The sequence below is a fragment of the Aedes aegypti genome, chromosome 2 (genome assembly GCF_002204515.2).
Source record: "Aedes aegypti strain LVP_AGWG chromosome 2, AaegL5.0 Primary Assembly, whole genome shotgun sequence".
In the NCBI taxonomy this organism is placed as follows: domain Eukaryota; kingdom Metazoa; phylum Arthropoda; class Insecta; order Diptera; family Culicidae; genus Aedes; species Aedes aegypti.
In genome coordinates this window covers 194426594-194448951 of record NC_035108.1, presented here as the reverse complement: position 1 = coordinate 194448951, position 22358 = coordinate 194426594, and the positions used below count along the sequence as shown (strand labels likewise).

General features: G+C 42.7%; 3 protein-coding genes across 3 annotated transcripts; 1 reads left to right on the top strand and 2 right to left on the bottom strand.

Annotated features, from left to right (window-relative positions):
* Positions 1-69: 69 nt before the first annotated feature.
* On the bottom strand, positions 70-2953 carry LOC110676282. The gene is made up of 2 exons (XM_021843566.1): positions 2552-2953; positions 70-2500 (listed from the first exon to the last, which is right to left on the bottom strand). The coding sequence occupies exon 2, from the start codon at positions 2181-2183 to the stop codon at positions 1125-1127; it is 1059 nt and encodes a 352-aa protein (XP_021699258.1). The 5' UTR covers positions 2184-2500; positions 2552-2953; the 3' UTR covers positions 70-1124.
* Positions 2954-19713: 16760 nt separating this feature from the next.
* On the top strand, positions 19714-20986 carry LOC5573005 (probable tRNA N6-adenosine threonylcarbamoyltransferase). The gene is made up of 2 exons (XM_001654283.2): positions 19714-19914; positions 19991-20986. Exons 1-2 carry the CDS (start codon positions 19800-19802, stop codon positions 20905-20907), a joined length of 1032 nt encoding a protein of 343 aa, XP_001654333.2. The 5' UTR covers positions 19714-19799; the 3' UTR covers positions 20908-20986.
* A 345-nt stretch (positions 20987-21331) lies between these two features.
* On the bottom strand, positions 21332-22135 carry LOC5573004. The gene is made up of 2 exons (XM_001654282.2): positions 21843-22135; positions 21332-21742 (listed from the first exon to the last, which is right to left on the bottom strand). Exons 1-2 carry the CDS (start codon positions 22017-22019, stop codon positions 21371-21373), a joined length of 549 nt encoding a protein of 182 aa, XP_001654332.2. The 5' UTR covers positions 22020-22135; the 3' UTR covers positions 21332-21370.
* Positions 22136-22358: the final 223 nt, after the last annotated feature.

Here is a 22358-nt window from a genome sequence, read left to right as displayed (position 1 = left end):
GTAGCGACCGAGAGCTATGTATTTTCCTTCAAAGGAACATTTTTCCGTAAGCTATTCCGAAGCCAACTTCGTACCGGGCAAATGTCTTCAAGAGATATCTTCGGCGATTCCGTGGATGATGTACTACGATGTATTTGGAGCACCGCAAAACACCATGTTAATCGCAAAGTGCAATTCGAAGATGAGGTACCGTCGTGGTGCGACAAAGAACATCCGGATTTTGAAGACATCGGTGAGTTCGTGATGCTCCAGGACCAAACCAAAAAAAAACTCTACTCTATCGCTAGTATCACACCTCGAGTGTTACGTTTGTGGCGAGGAAGAGTTTTAAAAATCTTTGTGTACGTGTATTCCCTAAATGTGGAAACGAATACACAGCACCAAAAACTTCAGCGCGTGCTGATTTCCCCACAAAATCCCGATCGTTCAGGTGCCACTTCCACGCGTGATGATTCCTCACTTGCTAGTGAACTCTGCGCGTCACATCCGGACATCGAAGGACATTTCAGCTCCTGGCTGCTGTGGACGAATTACGTAAACTCATCACCAGCACACGAACGTGATCGTCTGAAGCTTGCCAGTGCCCCTCCTCTTGAGCTGGCAAAATATTTTCGCTGGGCAGCAGTATCTGAATCAGCGAGACTACAAGCTATGCATCGAGGGATGGTCGTGGCCAATGTTGTAAATACTGGATGGACAAAGGAGGTAGCGGATCTGGAGAAAGATGTATCATTGGCTCTCAACATTTTACAAGGAGTATCGAACAGACTAAGTGCGATGAAAGCGAGAGGTTCAACTGGATCTGAGGTGTTTGATGCTATAGAATCAACATTACAGCCTGTGGAATCGGATCTTAGTAAAATTCTTGCATCTAGGGTTGGGGACTGCGATGATACAGACCATGCTTGAGAGATTTGGACTTGGAAATTAATTCCCGTTTGTTGTTTTTTGGCAAGAAATTGAAGTTTTGTTTTGTTTTTAAATCAATTTTATTCTGTTGACTATGAAATAAACCTATATGAACGATTTGGCAAGAAATTGAAGTTTTGTTTTGTTTTAAAATCAATTTTATTCTGTTGACTGTGAAATAAACCAATATGAACGATCATGTATCTAAAACTGAATCAATACGGCATGATATTGAAATCCATATCTTTCGGATCTTGACCCAATCCTTTTTCAGGTAGGAAAACTCCACCCCCAAAGTATCCACAATGCTCGAAAATGTGTTTTGTCGAAAAGGTTTTAAATCTATCGACTGTTCCACAAACGTCTCTCAAAATTGGAGAGTTTTCATGATGATGTTTCCTGAGAAACTGTTTCATCAACCCAAAAACTACTTCGATCGGGTTAAAAAACGGGCAATACGGAGGAAGAAATATTGGAATAATCCCAATTGAGCGTAGGTATCGAATTATATTCGGGTCGCAATGGATTTTTGCGCCATCCATAATCCAAACGGAATGGAATCCTGGGTATTGTTGGACATGCGGGTTTGTCAAAGCAAATTTCCTGCAGCAATCGAAGAATTTCGTCCTATTGAAGGTTCCCTCTGTCCAAAAACTTTCAACAATGCCATTTAGCCCCAAAAAACAAAGAAAAGATACCCGAGGTTTTCTACAGAATTCTCCTCGGTAAATAATTTTCTGTCCAACAACGCCGTATCCTTTGTTTCGAAGCATGTCTCGATTGTCGAAAGCTACCTCGTCGAGGAACACAAGATTGTATAAATCCCACTGAATAGATAACAATTCTTTCACAAAACGGATAATTTCATCATCCCGAATCTGGATTGCTCGACGCTCGATGGACTTCCATGAAAACCCTGCCTCATGAAGAATCACCCAGATTGATGATACGCTGATGGTTTGATGGAAGTGCAGTTGAAACTTGTGTTTGGCTTCTTCCAGGAAGAGTACCGGCTCCTTCCGATACAAATCAATGACCCACTGGCGCATGACCGATCCAAATTTTTTGTATACCTGGTCGCGCTGTTTACGGGTGAAATATCCATGTTCCTCGTATTTTGAAATCCACTTGCAGATGGTTGACAAAGCCTTTCCGTAAATAAGAGCCAGATCCTTTCTTGAAATACCGAGAAAGTAGTGTCCGTAGAGAGCGTGGTACACTGTATTCGGGCTTGCGTGCTTCCGTTGAATGTTGCTGATGATAACGTTGCTCATTCTGAAATATTTTCGTTTTCGAACTTACTTTAAATATTTATTTAGTTTGAATGCAATCCAAAAGCTGTCCGAAAGAAAACACTACTATATGATCGATTTGTTTTATTTACATTCAGACGGCATATGTTCGGAGTTCGGCGGAATACACTAACGTCTCGTAGCAGCTTACAAGCAGCTCAAAACTGCAATTTTAATATGGTCATATAATAAGTACATTATTACAAATTTTGTTCTGACTTACAAGATAGTTTCTCCTGTTGTTCCTCTTGCAATGAGAATTCGATCAGCCGTCTACCACGGTTCGTTACGGTACTAGTCTATAGAATAGGTAAATTAGTTTTTTTTATTAGATTAATGCACCTACTCACTCTTTTCAATTAGATGGTAATTCTAAATACAGTAATTACGTAGCGTATTAACTGGGACCTTGTCGGTGCACAACCTGCTAGCAAAACCGTTATGTTATAATGAACGATCAATAAATTCACCTATTTTACCAGTCAGCTCCTATTCCACTACTAGATACACTGTAACTACCGTATTATTCCACTATTTTCAATAGAACAGTATAATTTTATTTAATTTCAGAAAAATATAGTTTTAACTTCAACTTCGAAATAATCCACACTATTGTTTTCCTTCTAAGGTTTGTTTTGATTATAGCTTCCACCTATACATACCCTAGCTTCCCAGTTATCCAATGATATCGTATCGATCTAGACAAGCAATTGAGCTAAACCGTGCAACCAGTTCAGTGGGTTCTTCACACCCCAGCCCGTAACTCCGGTTCCGTTTTATCGGTTCCGGTTTTACCAGGAATTTCAACCACTGCCAGGTTTGCTACGGCTCTCCTGAAAACACCTTTCACCGTCCGAACCATCGCTTGTCGTATGTTCCCATCAGCACCTCTGATGACGTCTTCGACAACTCCACGAATCCAGTTCTTCCATTGATCTCCTTCAACAACGAATACCAGATCCCCCACTTTCAGAATCCTTTGTTCATCATGCCATTTCGTCCGCCGATTGATACTGGGCAAATACTCTTTGCACCATCTCTGCCACATCCTGTCAGCCAGATACTGTGACCGTTTGTATAAATTTCGCAGCGCTTCTGTATTACCAAAGTGTTCAACATTGAGATCTGCTTCTTTGACGAAACCACGCAAAAAATGATTTGGCGTAATTGCTTCTACGCCGGATTCTTGCGAAAGATATGTGAGCGGACGTGCGTTTATCATGTCCTCGGCCTCGGATAACGTTGTCAAGAGCACTTCATCGGTTAGCTTCCTACCATCGTCTATCGCCTTCATCGCCGCTTTTACCGATTTAACCATTCTCTCCCATACACCGCCCATGTGAGGAGTACTTGGCGGAATGAAGTGCCACTTGATCGCTGGACTAACGATGCTTTCTGCACATTCAGTCTTGATTTCCTTTACCGCCCTTGTCATCTCATTGCTTGCGCCTTTAAAATTCGTCCCATTATCCGAGAAAAACTCGTCCGGTGATCCACGTCTACAGATGAATCGTCTGATCGCCATAAGGCATGCTTCTGTAGTCAAGCTATGTACTACATCTAGGTGAATTGCCCTTACTGCTAAGCAGGTGAACAAGGCAATCCATCTCTTCTCTTTCCGTCGACCAACTGTTACTTCTATTGGACCAAGATAGTCGACCCCAACTGAGCAGAAGGGGCGTAGTTGCGGAGTAACACGTTGAACTGGAAGCGGAGCCATCAACGGGATTTGTGGTTGACACCTATTGACACGACACCATGAACACCAGGACTGACGTTACCACCGACCGTAGCTTGGGAATATAGAATCGTTGCCGAAGTTCGTTAAACACTGTCTCACGATTTGCATGCCCAAACTTTTCATGGTAGCTCTGTATGATCTTAAGTGTTACCTCGTGGCGCCTGGGTAGAATTATCGGGAACTTTTGGTCGAAATGAACTGCTTCTGATAAAGATAATCTACCATCCATTCTGACCACTCCGTCAGCATCAAGAATCGGACGTAATGGGTAGAGCCAGCTCGATTTGTCAATATACACCGTTGAGCTAAAATCTCGTCTAGCTTCTAACACCTTGATCTCCTCCGGAAAGCTATCATGTTGGGCTTGCTTTAGTAGAACACTTTCGCCTGCTTGTAGCTCCTTTTGACACAGAGGCTGGACTATTCTCTTTGGGTTTCCTTTTATGTATCGCACCATTGAGTTGCAAGCCTTCGACACAAGAATTGGTTCGCCGCTCCTTTTCCTGCGACAGTTTTCCACAAAGCGTACGACGCTAGCCGCAATTCGAACTATCCTTCGCCATCGTGAAGTAACTTGAACGTTAATGAGAGGACTCGAAAACGCCGCGCTGTGAAACAACATGCACGCTTTTATTTCCTCCTGAACGATAACTTCCGTTTTTACTTGTTCTGGCCACATATTCTCCGGCTCATACAGGAAAATAGGTCCTTTAAACCACTGGCTATCAGATGCCAAAGGTGGCCCTGATCCCCATTTAGTTACAACGTCTGCGATGTTTTTATCCGATGGAACATACCTCCAGTCACTTTCTTGCGTTAGTTCAACTATTTCTCCTATTCGAAAGGCGACAAATAGACCATTTCCGTCAGACCTTACCCCCTATTTTTATATTTTTCTTCGAAAGACGATTATTTTTAATGATTATTGACGCTTTCAGATCTAATTTATATGCACTCCTGATTTTATTGTAAATTTTTGAAAATTCGAGAATTTACCACATTTTGAGTAGTGCGGCACAGTTGTTTCAACCCTGTGGGTAAACAAAGTGGAGATTTTCCCACAACTTTCAAAACCCCTGCGCTGAGTGTTTGTAGATATGACGAAATGTCAATAGAGGTCCCCAAGCAAACTGCCACGAACACCAACGCACAATCAATCTTACACAAGTCGATTTCCTCAGAATGAAAACGTATCGATGTTTGTATGACGTTATTGAGCTTTCGGTCAACAGCAGGCCAACAAGCAAGTGGTTGTTTTGCAGCAATTCTGTTTATATTTGGATTCTCACAGCAAACAAAAGCAATGTTGTGACAGTTCTCACAGCAAACAAAGAAAATTTTGTCAACATTGCACTACTACGCAGGCAACTGGATTGGTCTATGTCAAATCAAGCACACGAGACGACACGACAAAATGGAGAAATCTGAGGTCCGATGGGCAAGCTTCGTTGTAAATGAAGCCCATCCCGAATAAAAAATACAATACAAAAACAATATAACGTATTGAAACAGTACCATTCAATATATTGGAAAAACAATACAGTATATGTAAAATGACAATACAATTACAGTACAATATATTGTTTTGAACAGTTCACTGTATGGTATATGAGATTTTTGCAATATAATGTATGGGTGGTTAAGTATCGTAACAATACAAATATAGTTATTTTCTCATACAAACATTTTGAAAATACAATACGATATAATGTTCATGTATTGTCTTGATTAGCAATTCGTGTATTGTTGTACAATACAAAAACAATTCAACGAACTGTATCATGGTTGCATTCGTCGTTACAGCTAATGTCAAGTGACTTCTAAAAAACTACTTATTTTTACTTTTTGAATATTTTTCACCTAACATTTCTTGCTTTCTGAACTTGTTTTGTTTATTTCTTTCAGCAAAGCTACATAGAAAAAAGCAACAGTTGTTTTACGCGAAAATAGGAATTTGACAGAAATTGTAAGGTATAAAACCAATTGAAAACAATACAATGTTCTGTTACAATGTATTATATTGTTTTTGAATTGTATATCCAAACAAGAATAATATTGCTTCGACATTCAATTACAATACGCTGTATTGTATCCAATACGTTATATTGTACATTAATGGTTTATTCCATTCACTGAATGATACGTTTTTATCCGGGATCCTTTACTATTGTACTTATAACAAAAACTTTTACCGGAAGACGACTGCTAATAGACCGTTTTAAGCTTAGCAAGTGATGGAATTCTCCTTGGAAGCATTTCTGCAACGCAGCGGGACGTTTTCTACAAGAGGGGCATGTGGTACCTAGAGTTGGTGTAGAAAAATATTGATTTCTTTTATATGAGCGTGCATGTTTCATTTGAGCGTGCATGCTTGATATGAGTGGGTATATTTTACTCAATCGTGTATGTTCCATTTGAGCGTGTCAGAATTGACAGCTAGGGATCTCGAAAAAAAGCGCGCTGAAGACTTTGGATGCGTGTCGAATGATAAAATCCTCAGTTTAGTGAACATTGTTGTAGCGGAAAGTTGTAGCTGCAAACGGCAGTTCAATTTTCAGCCGTAGGTGAATTCGGCTGATGGCAGAATCGGCCGAAAGCAGTGTGGATCTAGCGTGGATACTACATCATAGAAGATCTGGTACCTAGAGAAGATGTGGTACCTAGAGTTGGTGTAGAAAAATATTGATTTCTTTTATATGAGCGTGCATGTTTCATTTGAGCGTGCATGCTTGATATGAGTGGGTATATTTTACTCAATCGTGTATGTTCCATTTGAGCGTGTCAGAATTGACAGCTAGGGATCTCGAAAAAAAGCGCGCTGAAGACTTTGGATGCGTGTCGAATGATAAAATCCTCAGTTTAGTGAACATTGTTGTAGCGGAAAGTTGTAGCTGCAAACGGCAGTTCAATTTTCAGCCGTAGGTGAATTCGGCTGATGGCAGAATCGGCCGAAAGCAGTGTGGATCTAGCGTGGATACCACAGGGCATATTGGCCGGTTTGTTTTGAAACGTCAAGAATTGGACCGTTTGCAGATTTTTCGGGGAGACCTACGAGAGTGGTAAAATGGGGAAGTATATATAATCCATTGGTCATATGGTTCCGGAACAGCTTGACGACATAAGCAGCAGATATCAAACGGTAGGGTAAACAGGTATAGGTCCCCCTAAGGAAAAACTGCTCTATCGCAGTGGCAAATCCATTACTTATACAGTTTTTGGTGTCAAAGTGTTATTTACTTAGTTAATCATGCTTTGCATGCAACTTTCTCTTGCCAGGTAGCTTCTAAAGCGAGTACAAGACGTTATCTGCAAACGGTCCAATTCTTGACGTTTCAAAACAAACCGGCCAATATGCCCCTCTTGTAGAAAACGTTCCGCAGCGTTGCAGAAATGCTTCCAAGGAGAATTCCATCACTTGCTAAGCTTAAAACGGTCTATTAGCAGTCGTCTTCCGGTAAAAGTTTTTGTTATAAGTACAATAGTAAAGGATGGGCTTCATTTACAACGAGGCTTGCCCATCGGACCTCAGATTTCTCCATTTTGTCGTGTCGTCTCGTGTGCTTGATTTGACATTGACATTTCGTCATATCTACAAACACTCAGCGCAGGGGTTTTGAAAGTTGTGGGAAAATCTCCACTTTGTTTACCCACAGGGTTGAAACAACTGTGCCGCACTACTCAAAATGTGGTAAATCCTCGAATTTTCAAAAATTTACAATAAAATCAGGAGTGCATATAAATTAGATCTGAAAGCGTCAATAGTCATTAAAAATAATCGTCTTTCGAAGAAAAATATAAAAATAGGGGGTAAGGTCTGACGGAAATGGTCTATTGTTTATATTTATGCTGATCCGACCGTATCCAACTCAACAAGAATCGCTCCACAAAACCTGTCTTGTTATGGGTAGCGAATGATTGGACTTCACAGTGTGTATCATCCTTGCCCCTAGCACAGCTGCCATTAGTTCAAGGCGAGGAATAGTCTGAAGTTTGAGTGGAGACACCTTGGAGCGAGACATAACCAGCGAACATTTGACTATTCCACCAATTACTGCTCGGAAGTATGCCGCGCAACCATACGCGTGGATGCTGGCATCAGTGAACACATGAAGCTCCCAGCACTCGATTGACGTTGAACGGCTGCCATCGAAATAACTACGCGGAATGCGAATTTCCGAAACGCTCGGCAATAATCCAGTCCATCGATCCCATTTAGCAAGGGAATCATCATCTATCTCTTCATCCCACTCGCAACCAGTACGCCACAGTTCTTGGACTATTAATTTTCCATGGATTGTAAATGGCGTGAGCAAACCTAGTGGGTCGAAAAACCCCATGACATTACTAAGAACAATTCTCTTTGTCGGGCGAACACCTTCTAGAAGATACGGTTTCACATCATGTCGATGCTCCATCGAAAACGAAAATTGATCATACTTTGGGTCCCAGACGATTCCAAGCACCCTTTCAGTTCCGCTTTCCTTGTCACGGTTGAAATGCACCGCTTGCGACGCCTTCTCTTCGCCCAGTTTATCGAGAAATGTGTCGGAGTTAGCCACCCAGTTCCTTATTTCGAAACCGCCTTTCGAATGAACGAATCGAACCTCTTTCGCTCTGTCGATGGCTTCTTCGACCGTGTCTACACTATCAAAATAATCATCGACGTAGTGTTTCTTTTCTATCGCGTCGGCGGCTTCAGGAAACCGTTCCGCAAACTCATGAGCATTTCAGTTTTTTACATATTGCGCTTGACTCGGGGAGCATTTCGATCCGAACGTAGCTACGTCCATGACGTATACGCTGGGATGTTCATCTGGACTATTACGGAAAACGAATAATTGAGCGCTTTTGTCGGCTTCCCGTATGAGTATCTGGTGATACATTTCACGTATATCGCCTCCGAATCCGATTGGACGCTCACGGAAACGATTGATTACGCTTGTTAACGGAGTGAGCAAATCTGGACCTGTCAACAACTGGGAGTTCAGTGAGACTCCATTTACTGTTGCTGCTGCGTCCCATACCAGTCGCACTTTCCCGGGTTTCTTTGCATTCAATACAACGTTGATAGGAAGAAACCATGAAGAAGCCGGGTCGAATTTAGCTAACTCTTCTTGCGTTGCTAGATGAGCATAACCCTTTTGTTGGTACTCCATGATCTGCTTGCGTACATTGTCCATTAAGTCCGGCGTCTTCATCAAACGTTGCTCTAACTGCTTCATCCGACGCACCGCCATTGGGTAGCTGTTTGGGAATTTAGGTACATCAGCTCGCCACAGCATACCGGTCTCAAAGCGATCACCGACTCGGACGGTCGTTTGCTCCATAATCTCCCGAGCCCGTTTCTCTTCCTTTGACTCTTGTGATACGGCCACTACGGACTCCTCCAGTGCGTAGTGATCTCGCAATATATCGTGTAGATCTTCATTGGAAACTTTGTGGTGGTATTCCAGAAAATTTCCTTCTCGAGGCTTCTTCGTCGGCCCGTACACCGCCCAACCGAGTTTGGATTTCACAGCGATAGGTTCTCCTTGCTGACCAATTTTGGCTTCCATTGGAGCGATAGCATGCAGGTTATTCAGGCCAATCAGCATACCTGGTCGCTGACTTGGATATGATGAAAATGGTACATCGCGAAGGAATGGATACGCTACATGTTGCAGTATAGCAATCACCAACTCCCACCGAGTACAACCCTGTGCAGCGGGCGAGTGAGCCGCATCAGGTAACACTCTTTCGCTTGCTGTACACACCCATACATACGAGTCGGGCTAACCACCGACGGTACCATCAGAGTGTTCTTCATTCAATATTCGACTGTGTAACAGTAAAGATAATAAAGTTGTTTCTTTCGTTCATTCTTTATAATAGTAAAACCGCGTTTGTGATTCCCGAGAGAAAACTGTTCCCACTGTTTTGCTAGTCTGCCGACAGGTTATGGTGCCCAGTGGATGTTTGGAAAAGCGATCGTTCGTTTTCCAAAGTGGTAGAGTTTTCGTCGGAAGATTTTTCAGTGTGGTTGAGCGTTCCGGGTAGTGCTTTGTGACATCGGTGCAGGAGGAGAAGCAACAAAATGGCGGATCTCTCGAAGCTCTCGTTTGTGCGGCTGAATAATGAAAATTGGCAGTCGTGGAGTTTTCGAATGCGTATGTTGCTAATTCGCGAAGGACTGTGGCGTGTGGTCAGTGTAGAGCAACCGGAAGATGTGGATGATGATGACTGGCAGCGAGATGATGAGCGAGCCGTTGCAACGATCGGATTATGCTTGGAAGACTCGCAGTTCAGTATCATCAAGAAGAAGAAAAGTGCGAAAGATGTGTGGGAGTCATTGAAGACATACCACGAAAAACCGAATATGACGTCGCGAGTGTCCCTTTTGAAAAGGTTGTGTTCGATAAATCTAGCCGAGGGGGGTGATATGGAAAAACATCTTGTTGTGCTAGATGAGCTGTTTGAGCGCCTCGATAATGTAGGCCAGCAGCTCGATGATACGCTCAAAGTGGCAATGATTTTGAGAAGTTTGCCGGACAGTTTCGATAATCTCGTGATGGCTTTAGAAAGCCGGGCCGACGCGGATATTACGCTTGATTTTGTGAAGTCGAAGTTGTTGGATGCGTACCAGCGTCGCGTCGATCGCTCGGTTGATGGAATGGTGCAAGAAAAAGCGATGAAAATGCACACAAAGCGTGACAAGGACAAAGTGTGTTTCTTTTGTAAGAAACCGGAACACGTGAAGAAATTTTGTCGCAAGTTTTTGGCAACACAGCAGAGTGATAGTGATTCGGATTCGAACAGTAAACAGTCACCGCAGAAAGCAAAGCAAGCGCAAAAGTCGAGTGAACCGTTATGTTTTGTCGCGGGGCAAGCTGTGAAAAATGCCTGGATTCTGGACAGTGGTGCGTCATGTCATATGACCAGTGATAAAAGTTTTTTCACCTCGCTGGTGGAACGTGCCGGAGCGGATGTAGTGCTAGCTAACGGGAAGAAAACAAAAACCGCTGGCAGTGGAGAAGGATTAATTCAAGGTGTCGACAGTGATGGTAAACCGGTTAAAATACGGTTGCTCGAAGTGCTTTTTGTTCCGGGACTGGATGGTAATTTGCTGTCTGTTGGAAAAATGGCAAGTAAAGGCTTCGTAGTGCACTTCACGGATGTCGGTTGCGATATTGTGAACAGTTCGGGTTGCGTCGTTGTCGTGGGTGACCGTTTCGGTGCACTGTATAAACTGAAATCAGTGGAACATGCAATGCAGTCGGTCGGTGATTGTCATACGAAGATGTGTCATCACTTGTGGCACCGGCGTTTCGGCCACAGAGATGCAAATGCTGTGAACAAAGTAATTAAAGAAAAACTTGGAAGTGGTATGATCGTAACGGAGTGTCGAAGAGATGAGGTGTGTGAAACCTGCCTCGAAGGGAAATTGGCGCGCAAGCCGTTCCCGAGTGTAGTGGAAAGAAAGGCGAAGCAGATTTTGGATCTCGTTCACACAGACTTGTGTGGGCCTTTCAACACCGCCACGCCGAGTGGCAATCGTTATTTCCTGAGCCTAATCGATGACTACAGTCGATTCACTGTTATCTATTTGCTGAAAGAGAAGTCGGAGGCCAAGGAGAAAATGAAGGAGTTTGTCCACTTCTGCAAAAACTATTTCGGCCGGAAACCGAAGGTCATCAGAGCTGATGGAGGCGGTGAGTACGTAAATAAAGATCTCTGTAATTTTTATGCCAAGGAAGGCATTGTTGCTCAGTTTACCACCGCGTATTCACCCCAATCCAATGGAGTAGCAGAACGCAAGAATAGGTCACTCCAGGAGATGGCCTCTTGTATGCTCATAGATGCTGGAATGGAGAAAAAGTATTGGGGTGAGGCTATTCGCACAGCAGCGTTCTTGCAGAACAGGTTGCCGTCTCGTGCGATTGAAGGTACACCGTACGAAAAGTTCTATGGTTCGAAACCAAAGTTGGATCGGCTACGTGTGTTTGGTTGTGATGCCTACGTCCACATTCCAGACGTGAAGCGGCGCAAGCTAGATCCCAGATCGAGAAAGCTAACTTTTGTGGGATACGCTGAAGACCGAAAAGGATATCGGTTTTTGGATCGCGCCACAGATACGATCACTGTTAGCAGAGATGCAACCTTCATCGAGTGGAAGAATGGTTCTACTCAAATTGAGATCATCCATACCCGTAATGATTCGAAACGAGAGCCTCAGCGTAAGCACGGATTGCCGGAAGCAGAAGTTTCTTCGGATGACGAGTATTCTGATGCTAACGTGGATGGAGATTTCCAAGGATTAGACGATGCAGCAGTTCAGGAGGAGCAAGTGAATGGAAATTCTAAGAAGCAGTTACCATATCGGAAGACGCGGAACATGATGCCTACCAAGCTAAAGGATTACGTGGTCGGCATTGCCATGTGCGCCGCCGAAGAGTCAACTGATAATCGCGAAGTTAAGAAGCAGGTAAACGATGGTGTGACCGTCACGAAACCGGGGATACCCAAGACAGTGTTGGATGCAGTGATGGAAAATCACGAAGGCACCGGCAGATTCAAGAAGAAGTGGTAAAGAGGAAGCCGTACCAAACTGTGAGTTGGAGATTGAGGAGGAGTGTTGCAGTATAGCAATCACCAACTCCCACCGAGTACAACCCTGTGCAGCGGGCGAGTGAGCCGCATCAGGTAACACTCTTTCGCTTGCTGTACACACCCATACATACGAGTCGGGCTAACCACCGACGGTACCATCAGAGTGTTCTTCATTCAATATTCGACTGTGTAACAGTAAAGATAATAAAGTTGTTTCTTTCGTTCATTCTTTATAATAGTAAAACCGCGTTTGTGATTCCCGAGAGAAAACTGTTCCCACTGTTTTGCTAGTCTGCCGACACTGCACTCATTTCTTCAATATCTACAGACTGTCGTGGCAACAGCAGTTGCTTTACTGTCTGCACTGCTTTCAAAAGAATTTTTTCTTCATTTCCAGATATCCAGAGGTTCATTTTCGTTGAGCTTCTTTCATCCCGTGTGACGTCTGCTGTCCAGGTGATTGTTAGCGGCTCGTGAACTCCTACAGCGCCCAATTTGTCTGTCAATGACCGCTCCACTAAAGTTATTGATGCTCCTTCGTCCAAAAACGCCAGTGTCTTCACCATACGATTTCCACAGTATAATTTCACCGGAATCATTCGGAACAGGATTGCACCTTGTAATTGAAAATGTGTGTTCATTACAACCCTAGTTCCAACTGGATGTAGGAGCGGATGATGACGTTCGTCACATTCTTCAATGTCGCAACGAATTTTAAACTTGCATGGTGCTTTTCCATGTTCGTTTAGGTAGATTTTACAAACTTTTTCCCTTTCCACGATTTTTATCCGATCGGCGAAAGACATAGCTCTAAAGTCCTGGCAAAACCGCAAACGATGGTCAGTGCGCTTGCAAGCTTTGCAGGGCTTAACACTTCCGCTGGGAGGATTCCCAAGGGGTGTGGTGTCCATTGAATGTTCTGGTGTACTGTGGGTGTAGACTGCGCTTTTCTCTTTCGTGCCTACTCTGCCGGACTTAACAGTTCTAATTTCGTTCAATTTAATCGCACTGCACGCGTTGGCTTCGCAAGCTTCCGATACGATTCGCGACAAAAAGTCGGAAAACGTTCTCAAATTCACCTTCCGTTTATTATTTTTAAAACGGACCCACTCTCTTTTATCGGATGACGGTAGCTTATCCAGCAGATTTTGAAGAAGCAAAGGATTGACGAGATGCTGTTTCATGTCAGTAGCTTCAAGGTGGTCGCAGAGTTGTTCGACAGCGTTTCCGAAGGGAATAAATGTTTCCAACCTTTCAGCCTTCGGGGACTCCAGCCGGTTTACTTTTTCAAGATGAAACTGCAGAAGTTGTTCCGGTCGCCCGTATAGCTGTCGCAGCTTCTCGATCACCTTCGGCACCGACTTTGGCAGCAACAGCTGGCCACGTACACTTTCTAGAGCTGGTCCTTTAATGCATTCCTGAAGCCTTACGAGGTTCTCGATGTCAGTATACCCACATGCTTTGTTCGACGCCTCGTAACTGCCTATGAAGAGTGGCCACTCTTCAGGTTTACCAGAAAACATTGGCAGCTTCCTACATATTCCATTACGCGCCGCGATTTGTGCTTTTGTGGGTGCTGCGGTTTGTCGCCCCAGCCCGTGTGACACCACTTTCCTGTTTGCCTGTTTTTCATTCTTCTTTCTTGCTACTTTCTCGTCTATTTCCGATTCCTCCTCGGATTCTTCTTCGCAATCTTCATTGCATTCCTCTTCTTCTGAGCTGGTTGGTTCTTCGCTATCACCGTCCGAGCTTTCTTCTTCGGATTCTTTCTCCTGGTCATCCTGCTCCGACATCTTCTCGTGCAAATCAAATCCTTTTCCTTTTATTCCTCCAGCCTCGTCCTGCAACCTTGGCGGTGTACGATTGGCATCTTTCTTCTCCACTCTTATCTTTTGTAATACGGAATTATTCAACTTCTCCTCCACATCTGCCATTTTCGCGTGGTAATCTTTCCGCATGCGCTCCATTCGATCCAAATGCTCTTGTTTTTCTCGCAACGCCTTTTTCAGCAGCTCTTCCTCCTGCTTCATTTCGCGCTGACGCATCTCGGTCTCCATTTGTAGCCTTTTCTCCTTCAGGATCCGCTCCATAACCATACGTTTTTCCCAGAGTTGGCGTTCTTCTTCTATCTCCCTTTCTTTCACTCGTTGCTCCTTTTCCAAGGCTTTCAGCTTCTTTTCGAACAACGAGCTCGATTGATGATCCGACTTGGCGCTAGACTTGTCGGAAGCATCATCTACAGCACGAGACTTCTTACCTTTGGCTCCTTTCTCCCGGTTCTCTTCCGACTTCTTCGCTAGGGCTTCTTCGGCCTTCTGACAGGCTTCCGTCGGGCAGAACCACTTTTCTTGGTTTTGGATGTCCGAACCGTCCACACCAACACACCGGTAGTGGTACCAGTTGTTGCATCCATCACAACCAACCATCCCTTCATCAGTGTCGGAAGTCATGGTACAGGCTGCACAGGCCGTCATCGTGAAATTCACGCTCATTTTTGAGGCTTCCAAATCCGACATATCTTTTTTGAGTTTGTTCGGAATTCGGCGGAATACACTAACGTCTCGTAGCAGCTTACAAGCAGCTCAAAACTGCAATTTTAATATGGTCATATAATAAGTACATTATTACAAATTTTATTCTGACTTACAAGATAGTTTCTCCTGTTGTTCCTCTTGCAATGAGAATTCGATCAGCCGTCTACCACGGTTCGTTACGGTACTAGTCTATAGAATAGGTAAATTAGTTTTTTTTTATTAGATTAATGCACCTACTCACTCTTTTCAATTAGATGGTAATTCTAAATACAGTAATTACGCAGCGTATTAACTGGGACCTTGTCGGTGCACAACCTGCTAGCAAAACCGTTATGTTATAATGAACGATCAATAAATTCACCTATTTTACCAGTCAGCTCCTATTCCACTACTAGATACACTGTAACTACCGTATTATTCCACTATTTTCAATAGAACAGTATAATTTTATTTAATTTCAGAAAAATATAGTTTTAACTTCAACTTCGAAATAATCCACACTATTGTTTTCCTTCTAAGGTTTGTTTTGATTATAGCTTCCACCTATACATACCCTAGCTTCCCAGTTATCCAATGATATCGTATCGATCTAGACAAGCAATTGAGCTAAACCGTGCAACCAGTTCAGTGGGTTCTTCACAGCATAGGTTTCACCACAGCTCTGTGTTATTAGCAGCTTTGACAGTTACTTCGCACAAAAACTTCGCATCGCATGCATGGGCGTAAATAGCCATCAGATTTGAGGGGGGCCACGGCCCCTTATCATGAGAATTAAAAGTTTTACATTAGATTTAGGATTTAGATAACCTTACAATGCTTGTTTCGATAATATTTGTGAACCGATTATAGTGGAGCACTTTCATACAAAGGTCGGTATATAAAAACTTGAATAAGGTTCAACATCGATTGATCAACTTTGTTACCAAATGTCATTTTTATGGAAAAATAGTATATAAAATAACGCTGCGACGTTTTATATTGCCAAGATGACGTATTCAAACCAATTAAATATATCTCGAATGAAATACAAATATTTAAAATTATTCTTTTCATCAGGATCAATCAGGAAACAAAATTACCTTTCCAATTCGATTTGAAAATTTTAGCAGAGTTCTAAAACTAGATAAAGTTTCAAATGTATCAGTTCAATTAAGGTAGGGAAAAGGTTCGCCCTTAGCGGTATAATCAAAATTTTCATAAAAACAATAGCAGTTGAAAAGAAATAAATACCACACAGTGAACCTCATTTGCTATAATTTTGCTAAACAAAATTGTGTTAAAATATTTACCAAGTTTTAGTTATAATAGTTTGAAACTTGATTGTCTTCGCTGGCCGAAACACAAAATATCGACACTTTTACGACAGACATACTTTATATCAGCCATGAACTTATGTTTACAGAAAAATACACACTAAATTTTCATCAAAAAATTGACCAAACAAGGTTAGTTGTGATATACAAAAAAAAAAAAACAGTTTTTCGCAAAACTAAGTGGAAATGTGAAAAATGTTGGCCGCTTTTTTCGCACAATCAGGCAAATTTCGCTAAGCTTTAAGATAAAATTTGGATTCGAGCTAATTTGTAAATTTCGCCGCCCCACTATGGGCCAAAAATTACACTCCAGAGCATTCTTATGATAGGCCTAGAAACGCCTAGAAGGACGTTTGTCATAAAGCAGTTTCATACAAGAACTGCATTTTAAAGAAGGCATATAATTCTCATTATGCCAAAAGTCCATTATGTCAAACGTCCATATGCGAAACGTCTTTATGTGAAATGTCCCATCACCCCGAAAAATTCATGAGCTCATTCTTAAAAAACAATCAGTTTTTATACAGGCGATTGACATAGATGTAAGTAAAGGTTGCCTAACAAACGGCTGTTTCATTGGGCTTGGTAAAGTAAGGAATCTGAGCCAAGAAAAATTTAAGAATATTTTGTGATGTTGCATGCAAAAATTCTAATATTAGTGTGACTAACAGAAAATCGTTTGCAGTTTCTAGATTTGTTCAAACTTTAACTTCTAGGTTTGTTCTAAAGAAACAAAGAGTAACATGGTCTTATTACCTTATCAATATAAGAACTTCAGAAATTTGGTGTCAATTTAATATTTTAAAACATTGTTGCGACATCCCCGACTTTACTCGGTTCGATGTTGTTTTTGTAGGAATGCGCCGCTATATTACTATACATAAAGAAATGTCAAAGTTCACAGTTTTGCTGTCACATTTGAATGCAACTGCTGCACTATCGTTTACTTACCAGTAGTTCATATCTGTTCCCGACGTCTCAGAGACAAATTTATCGAATGGCTCATAAATTTGAAAATACAGTATTTAAAATTTCGCGAAAAAATTTGCTTGCTGCATCATTGTTTGTTTTTGAAAAACATTTTTTTTTGTGAACTTTAGGAGTATTGTTAATGGATCAAATCAGTTTTTTTATTATTTGTTAGGCATTCCGTGCACATGGCCGCTACTATGCCGATTATCATATCCTTATAGAATCTATTTATATCTTTATTTCTATTTCTCTCATACCGAGCAGGTAGAGGAGAGAGCTGCCGTTGGTCCAATCCTGAGACGAGACTCGCGAAGACGGTCTTCTTTTTCTGTGATTGCTGAGTTTTTTTTCTTATTCCACTTTGTGTTTATACCAATTATGCGCATGCTGTTCAAATCTACACATGAATCTCTCAGCAAAAAATGATTGAGTTTGTATCGCATCGAATCATAAATAGCCGTTTGTGTGATATTTTATGCCAGCAAACGTAGCAGACATTAGAAATAATTGATCTTCTGCTAAGATTTATCAGCAACTTTGGAAAAAAACTGCTCCGCCGACTGAGGTTTTTGATAACAGTTTACTTTGAACACAATACTTTTCACTTTTTCAGCCATAAAAACGGTGGGCTGCATTTGACGTTTCGTGAGAGGGGAATCTGGGCTGCATATGACGTTGATATTTTTCCTCTTCGCGAGTCTCTCTCAGGTCCAATCCATATCCATATAGCCGTAGCCCATTGGTGTGCGGTGGTTCATTTTGCCATGTTTCCGTGTCGTGTGAGGCAACAGCCTACAAAGAGGGTCAGTTTGTCTCCACCATCCGATACTGACGGAGGATGGATGTGTTTCCCCAATACACGGTCCTTGGTGCTGCGTCTTCTGGTGACTGGACGGAGTTTTTTGTGAGGGGGGATTGGGAATCGAATCCATGACCTTCCGCTTACGAAGCGGAAGCGTAACCTTGAGGCTACGGGACCCCCCTCTAGATCAAATCAGTTCTGCTAAATCTAAAACGTGTTTCAATGAATTTCAATATCGGGAAAGGCCAAAAAGTAAACAGTATGGCAATAAGTGACGTTTTAAAACTATATATTTCTATTGCCTGTCATTAAACGCGTTCAGTATCATAAAGGCACTAATTTCAACTATATTGTTATTTCTTTTCCATTTTTTTTCGGGGGGGCCAAGCCCATGATTCAGGGGGGCCAGGCCCCCCCTGGCCCCTCCCTATTTACGCCAATGATCGCATGGTCAAAGCGCGACTACGGTTTAGTGCTGCGAAGTCAATATATTTTTTTTCTTTTTCAATTCAATGACGTCCATCAATTCTGAAATGTCAAAACTAAGAATGACAGTTCTTTTGACGTCGCCAGAAATTGTCACGTCGCTGGACTCTCCAGCGAATTGCAGAGTAGTGCTGCAGTGACAATACTGGGTGTCAATTTAAAATCTAAAATGTTGCGACCGTCACGATATTATGTTAGAGTTTGAACTAAAGGAAGGCTGCAAATATGAAAATCGACTAAAATACAAAAGCAAAAAATCACTTGGCGTAGTTAACGTCATGCGGTCGTGTCTTGTACACAACCCCCTCTGATTTTTATTAACAGAAGAGAGGGTCGATGAAGAAAAATCGATCATGCAACTTACGCCCTTAACACAGACAAACAGACGTAACACTTAGAACAAATCTCGATCAAAATCATAGTCACGAGGACATGAACGCCCAATGCTAAAATCGGTTTGTTTGGCCGACAGGCCAACAGATGGCGATAGTGTGTAAACGTCAAACGCGAACAAAACCGATGCGAGCGCTGCAGGTGGCGGATTGGCCACCTACCATATTTTTGAACCGACCGTTCAAAAGGTGGTCGATGCACAATGATGAGAGTGTGACGTCTGTTTGTCTGTGCCCTTAAGCTAAGTATGCTGTTCCGCTCAAGAAAAGTAAAGAAATTCCTTGACTGAATGGGTCAAGAAATTTCCTACAGAGAGTCCCCATTGAAATGACATTTCTTCTCAACTGCGTACTGCGATCAGAAAAATGTGAGTTTCTGGATCATTTCTGGGAAGAAATTTTCCACGCATCGAGATAGGCGATTCCTTTTCTTGTCAGTAGCAAACCAGCCTTTACTCTAGCACACGCTTATAATACTTTTGCTTAGTAGAAAATTATCAGCGTGCAATCGAAAAATTCCAAAAATGACCCTCCCTTGTCTGCAGGTAACATGAGCCTCTGTACGTGCCATAAATTCTTTTGTTCTCATGACTTTTACTGTGCGCCGTGTGTTGGTGCTGTCTCGCTCTCTCTCACGGGCAACTTGAAAACAGGGCGCACAGTAAAAGTCAAACGTTTTATAGCATGCACAGGCTCATGTTGATCACTCATGTTTTTGTCAACCAAAATGTATAGCATTCATTTATCACAATCATATTGAATTTACTTGAAAATGGTAATTGCAATCGGTTTCGAGGGAAGCGCGAACAAAATCGGAGTTGGAATTGTTCGCGATGGCGAAGTGCTGGCCAACGAACGAGAAACGTACATCACACCACCTGGAGAAGGTAAAGTTTAAAAATCTTTTCGGTCACCGGTTTCTCAGCCCCAAATGTATTTCTGATTTTGTGTTCCTTCTGATAGGCTTCCTTCCCAAGGAAACGGCACAGCATCACCGATCGAAAATACACGACATCCTGAAGCGTGCCCTGGCCGTTTCCGGCGTGACACCTCAGGAGATCGATGTGGTTTGCTATACGAAAGGGCCGGGAATGGCGCCTCCCCTGCTAGCCGTGGCCATCGTTGCTCGGACCATTGCCCAGATCTGGAACAAACCCATCCTGGGAGTGAACCATTGCATTGGGCATATTGAAATGGGTCGGCTGATTACAAAGGCGCAAAATCCGACCGTGCTTTACGTTAGTGGCGGGAACACTCAGATCATTTCGTATGCTTGCAAGAGATATAGGATTTTTGGGGAAACAATCGACATTGCGATTGGAAACTGTTTGGACCGGTTTGCCCGGATCATCAAACTGTCCAACGATCCCAGTCCTGGGTATAACATAGAGCAAATGGCCAAGAAGGGTACCAAGTACCTTACACTGCCCTATTCCGTAAAGGGAATGGATGTTAGCTTCTCGGGAATATTGTCCTTCATCGAACAGAAAGCTCGCCCTAAAGGAAAGCAGAAGAAACAAAAGACAAACGAGGAAAAGTGGTCCGACGAGGATTTGTGCTTCTCGCTCCAGGAAACGCTGTTTGCCATGCTGGTGGAAACGACCGAGCGCGCGATGGCCCATTGTGGTTCTAGTGAGGTGCTGATCGTTGGAGGAGTCGGTTGCAACGAACGGTTGCAGGAAATGATGGGCATAATGTGCCAGGAGCGGGGCGCCAAACTCTTTGCAACGGACGAAAGGTTTTGCATCGATAACGGCGTGATGATTGCCCATGCCGGCTGGGAGATGTTTCGCAGTGGGACCCGGATGGGATGGGAGGAGACCACCATCACCCAGCGTTATCGGACGGATGAAGTTCTGGTGACCTGGAGGGACGATTGATAGCGAGGTAAGTGGGGCACGGTACTCCAATCGATACTAAAAAGTTTTCCCAAAAGATGAAATGCGTTGTAAATGGAAAGAAATTTTATAATATCAAGTATCAGAAAGTCGTCTCCAGAAGCATGTTGCAAGGTTTGTGCAATTCCATGACAGGAAGCGGCCAGACAGCAAAATAATAGTGACTTAAGTTACTAAGAGGCTTTCTAATAAACACGTGGCCACCCTCGGTTCTTTCGTAAATACAAACATTATCAGATTTGAGCACATGGTTTATAGACAGTCTGTGACACAAATGACACAGTGCTCAGCTCATGAGAAAATGTAAAACTAACCTTATGGTACTAAATTGATGTATTTGATAAGCTACTCCAATCATTACTGAATGCGTTGTAGGCGGGAAGCACATTTAATTACAGTAGTAACATATGCTTTTTAATCATTCTAAGTTTATTAACAAATGCATTTACAAGTCACAATTTGCGTACAATCTGGGACTAGCGGGTTTTGCCAGGCCCATGCTTACGTCGATGGTGGGCTTTTCTCCCTCCTTCGCCAGCCGATAGACATTGTTGTGTCCTGGCTTCAGCTTGATCGCAATCTTCGGATCACTTTTACCGGTTTCTCTCTGGACAAATTCCTTCAACAGAGGCGGCAAATCGATTTCCCGTGGGATAATTTTCTCTGTTGGTTGCACCGCCTGGCAGTAGGATTCCTCTTCATGCTTGTGAAGTAATCGGTAGTCAGCTTTGTAAGAAACGCTGTTGATCTCGACTAGCTTGGGGTAGGTTCGTCCTCGGAACGTCTTCTCAACGGTTACCTTCACTTTGCGAGTTGCCTAGAACATTTTATAAAAGAATATAACAAGTATTACTTACAGTAAGTAGAGAAGTACGCTATTAACTATGCATAGTAGTATTTAGTAGTAGTATCCTTACCTCATTCGGGAGAGTTTCAACCTTTACGATCTTCATGTAACTCGGCTCCGGATATCGTTCAAACATGCTCCGCACCACAACCCGTCCGACACCGAAGTTTTTTAGATTTCCGACGATTTCCCACAATGTTTTACCCTTAAAATCGGTTGTACGACCAATGTATTTGATGGAGGACATTTTTACAGGATTAAAATTGCAGTAATATTCCCGAAATTCTCCAAACTTTAACCAAATTATGTAAAACTGTTTTTGTTTTGCTCGCACGATTCCGAAAGCGCAGCGGCGTGCGCCGATCGTCAATCGAAAAACGTCAAAACATGCACTTCAAAAGATTACCACTCAGAATTTATAGTTTCAGTCACAGGGGCATCGAAGTGCAAACACGGTGAAAAAAAGCTGAATTTTTAGTTTAGGATATCCCGGTCAACCAGTGTTACAATTTCTTAATAGATCTTTACCCAGCGATGGCGATCGCCACCGATTCAAAACGAATCGATATCGATCGCTTACGAAAAC

What these genes read in the sequence shown, in the direction of transcription:
- LOC110676282 (XM_021843566.1), bottom strand. Translation starts at nt 2,183, where the DNA reads ATGAGCAACGTTATCATCAGCAACATTCAACGGAAGCACGCAAGCCCG.
- LOC5573005 (XM_001654283.2), top strand. Translation starts at nt 19,800, where the DNA reads ATGGTAATTGCAATCGGTTTCGAGGGAAGCGCGAACAAAATCGGAGTT. An exon ending in CATCACACCACCTGGAGAAG is followed by an intron (nt 19,915 to 19,990) that starts GTAAAGTTTAAA and finishes TCCTTCTGATAG; the next exon opens with GCTTCCTTCCCAAGGAAACG.
- LOC5573004 (XM_001654282.2), bottom strand. Translation starts at nt 22,019, where the DNA reads ATGTCCTCCATCAAATACATTGGTCGTACAACCGATTTTAAGGGTAAA. An exon ending in TTGAAACTCTCCCGAATGAG is followed by an intron (nt 21,743 to 21,842) that starts GTAAGGATACTA and finishes AAAATGTTCTAG; the next exon opens with GCAACTCGCAAAGTGAAGGT.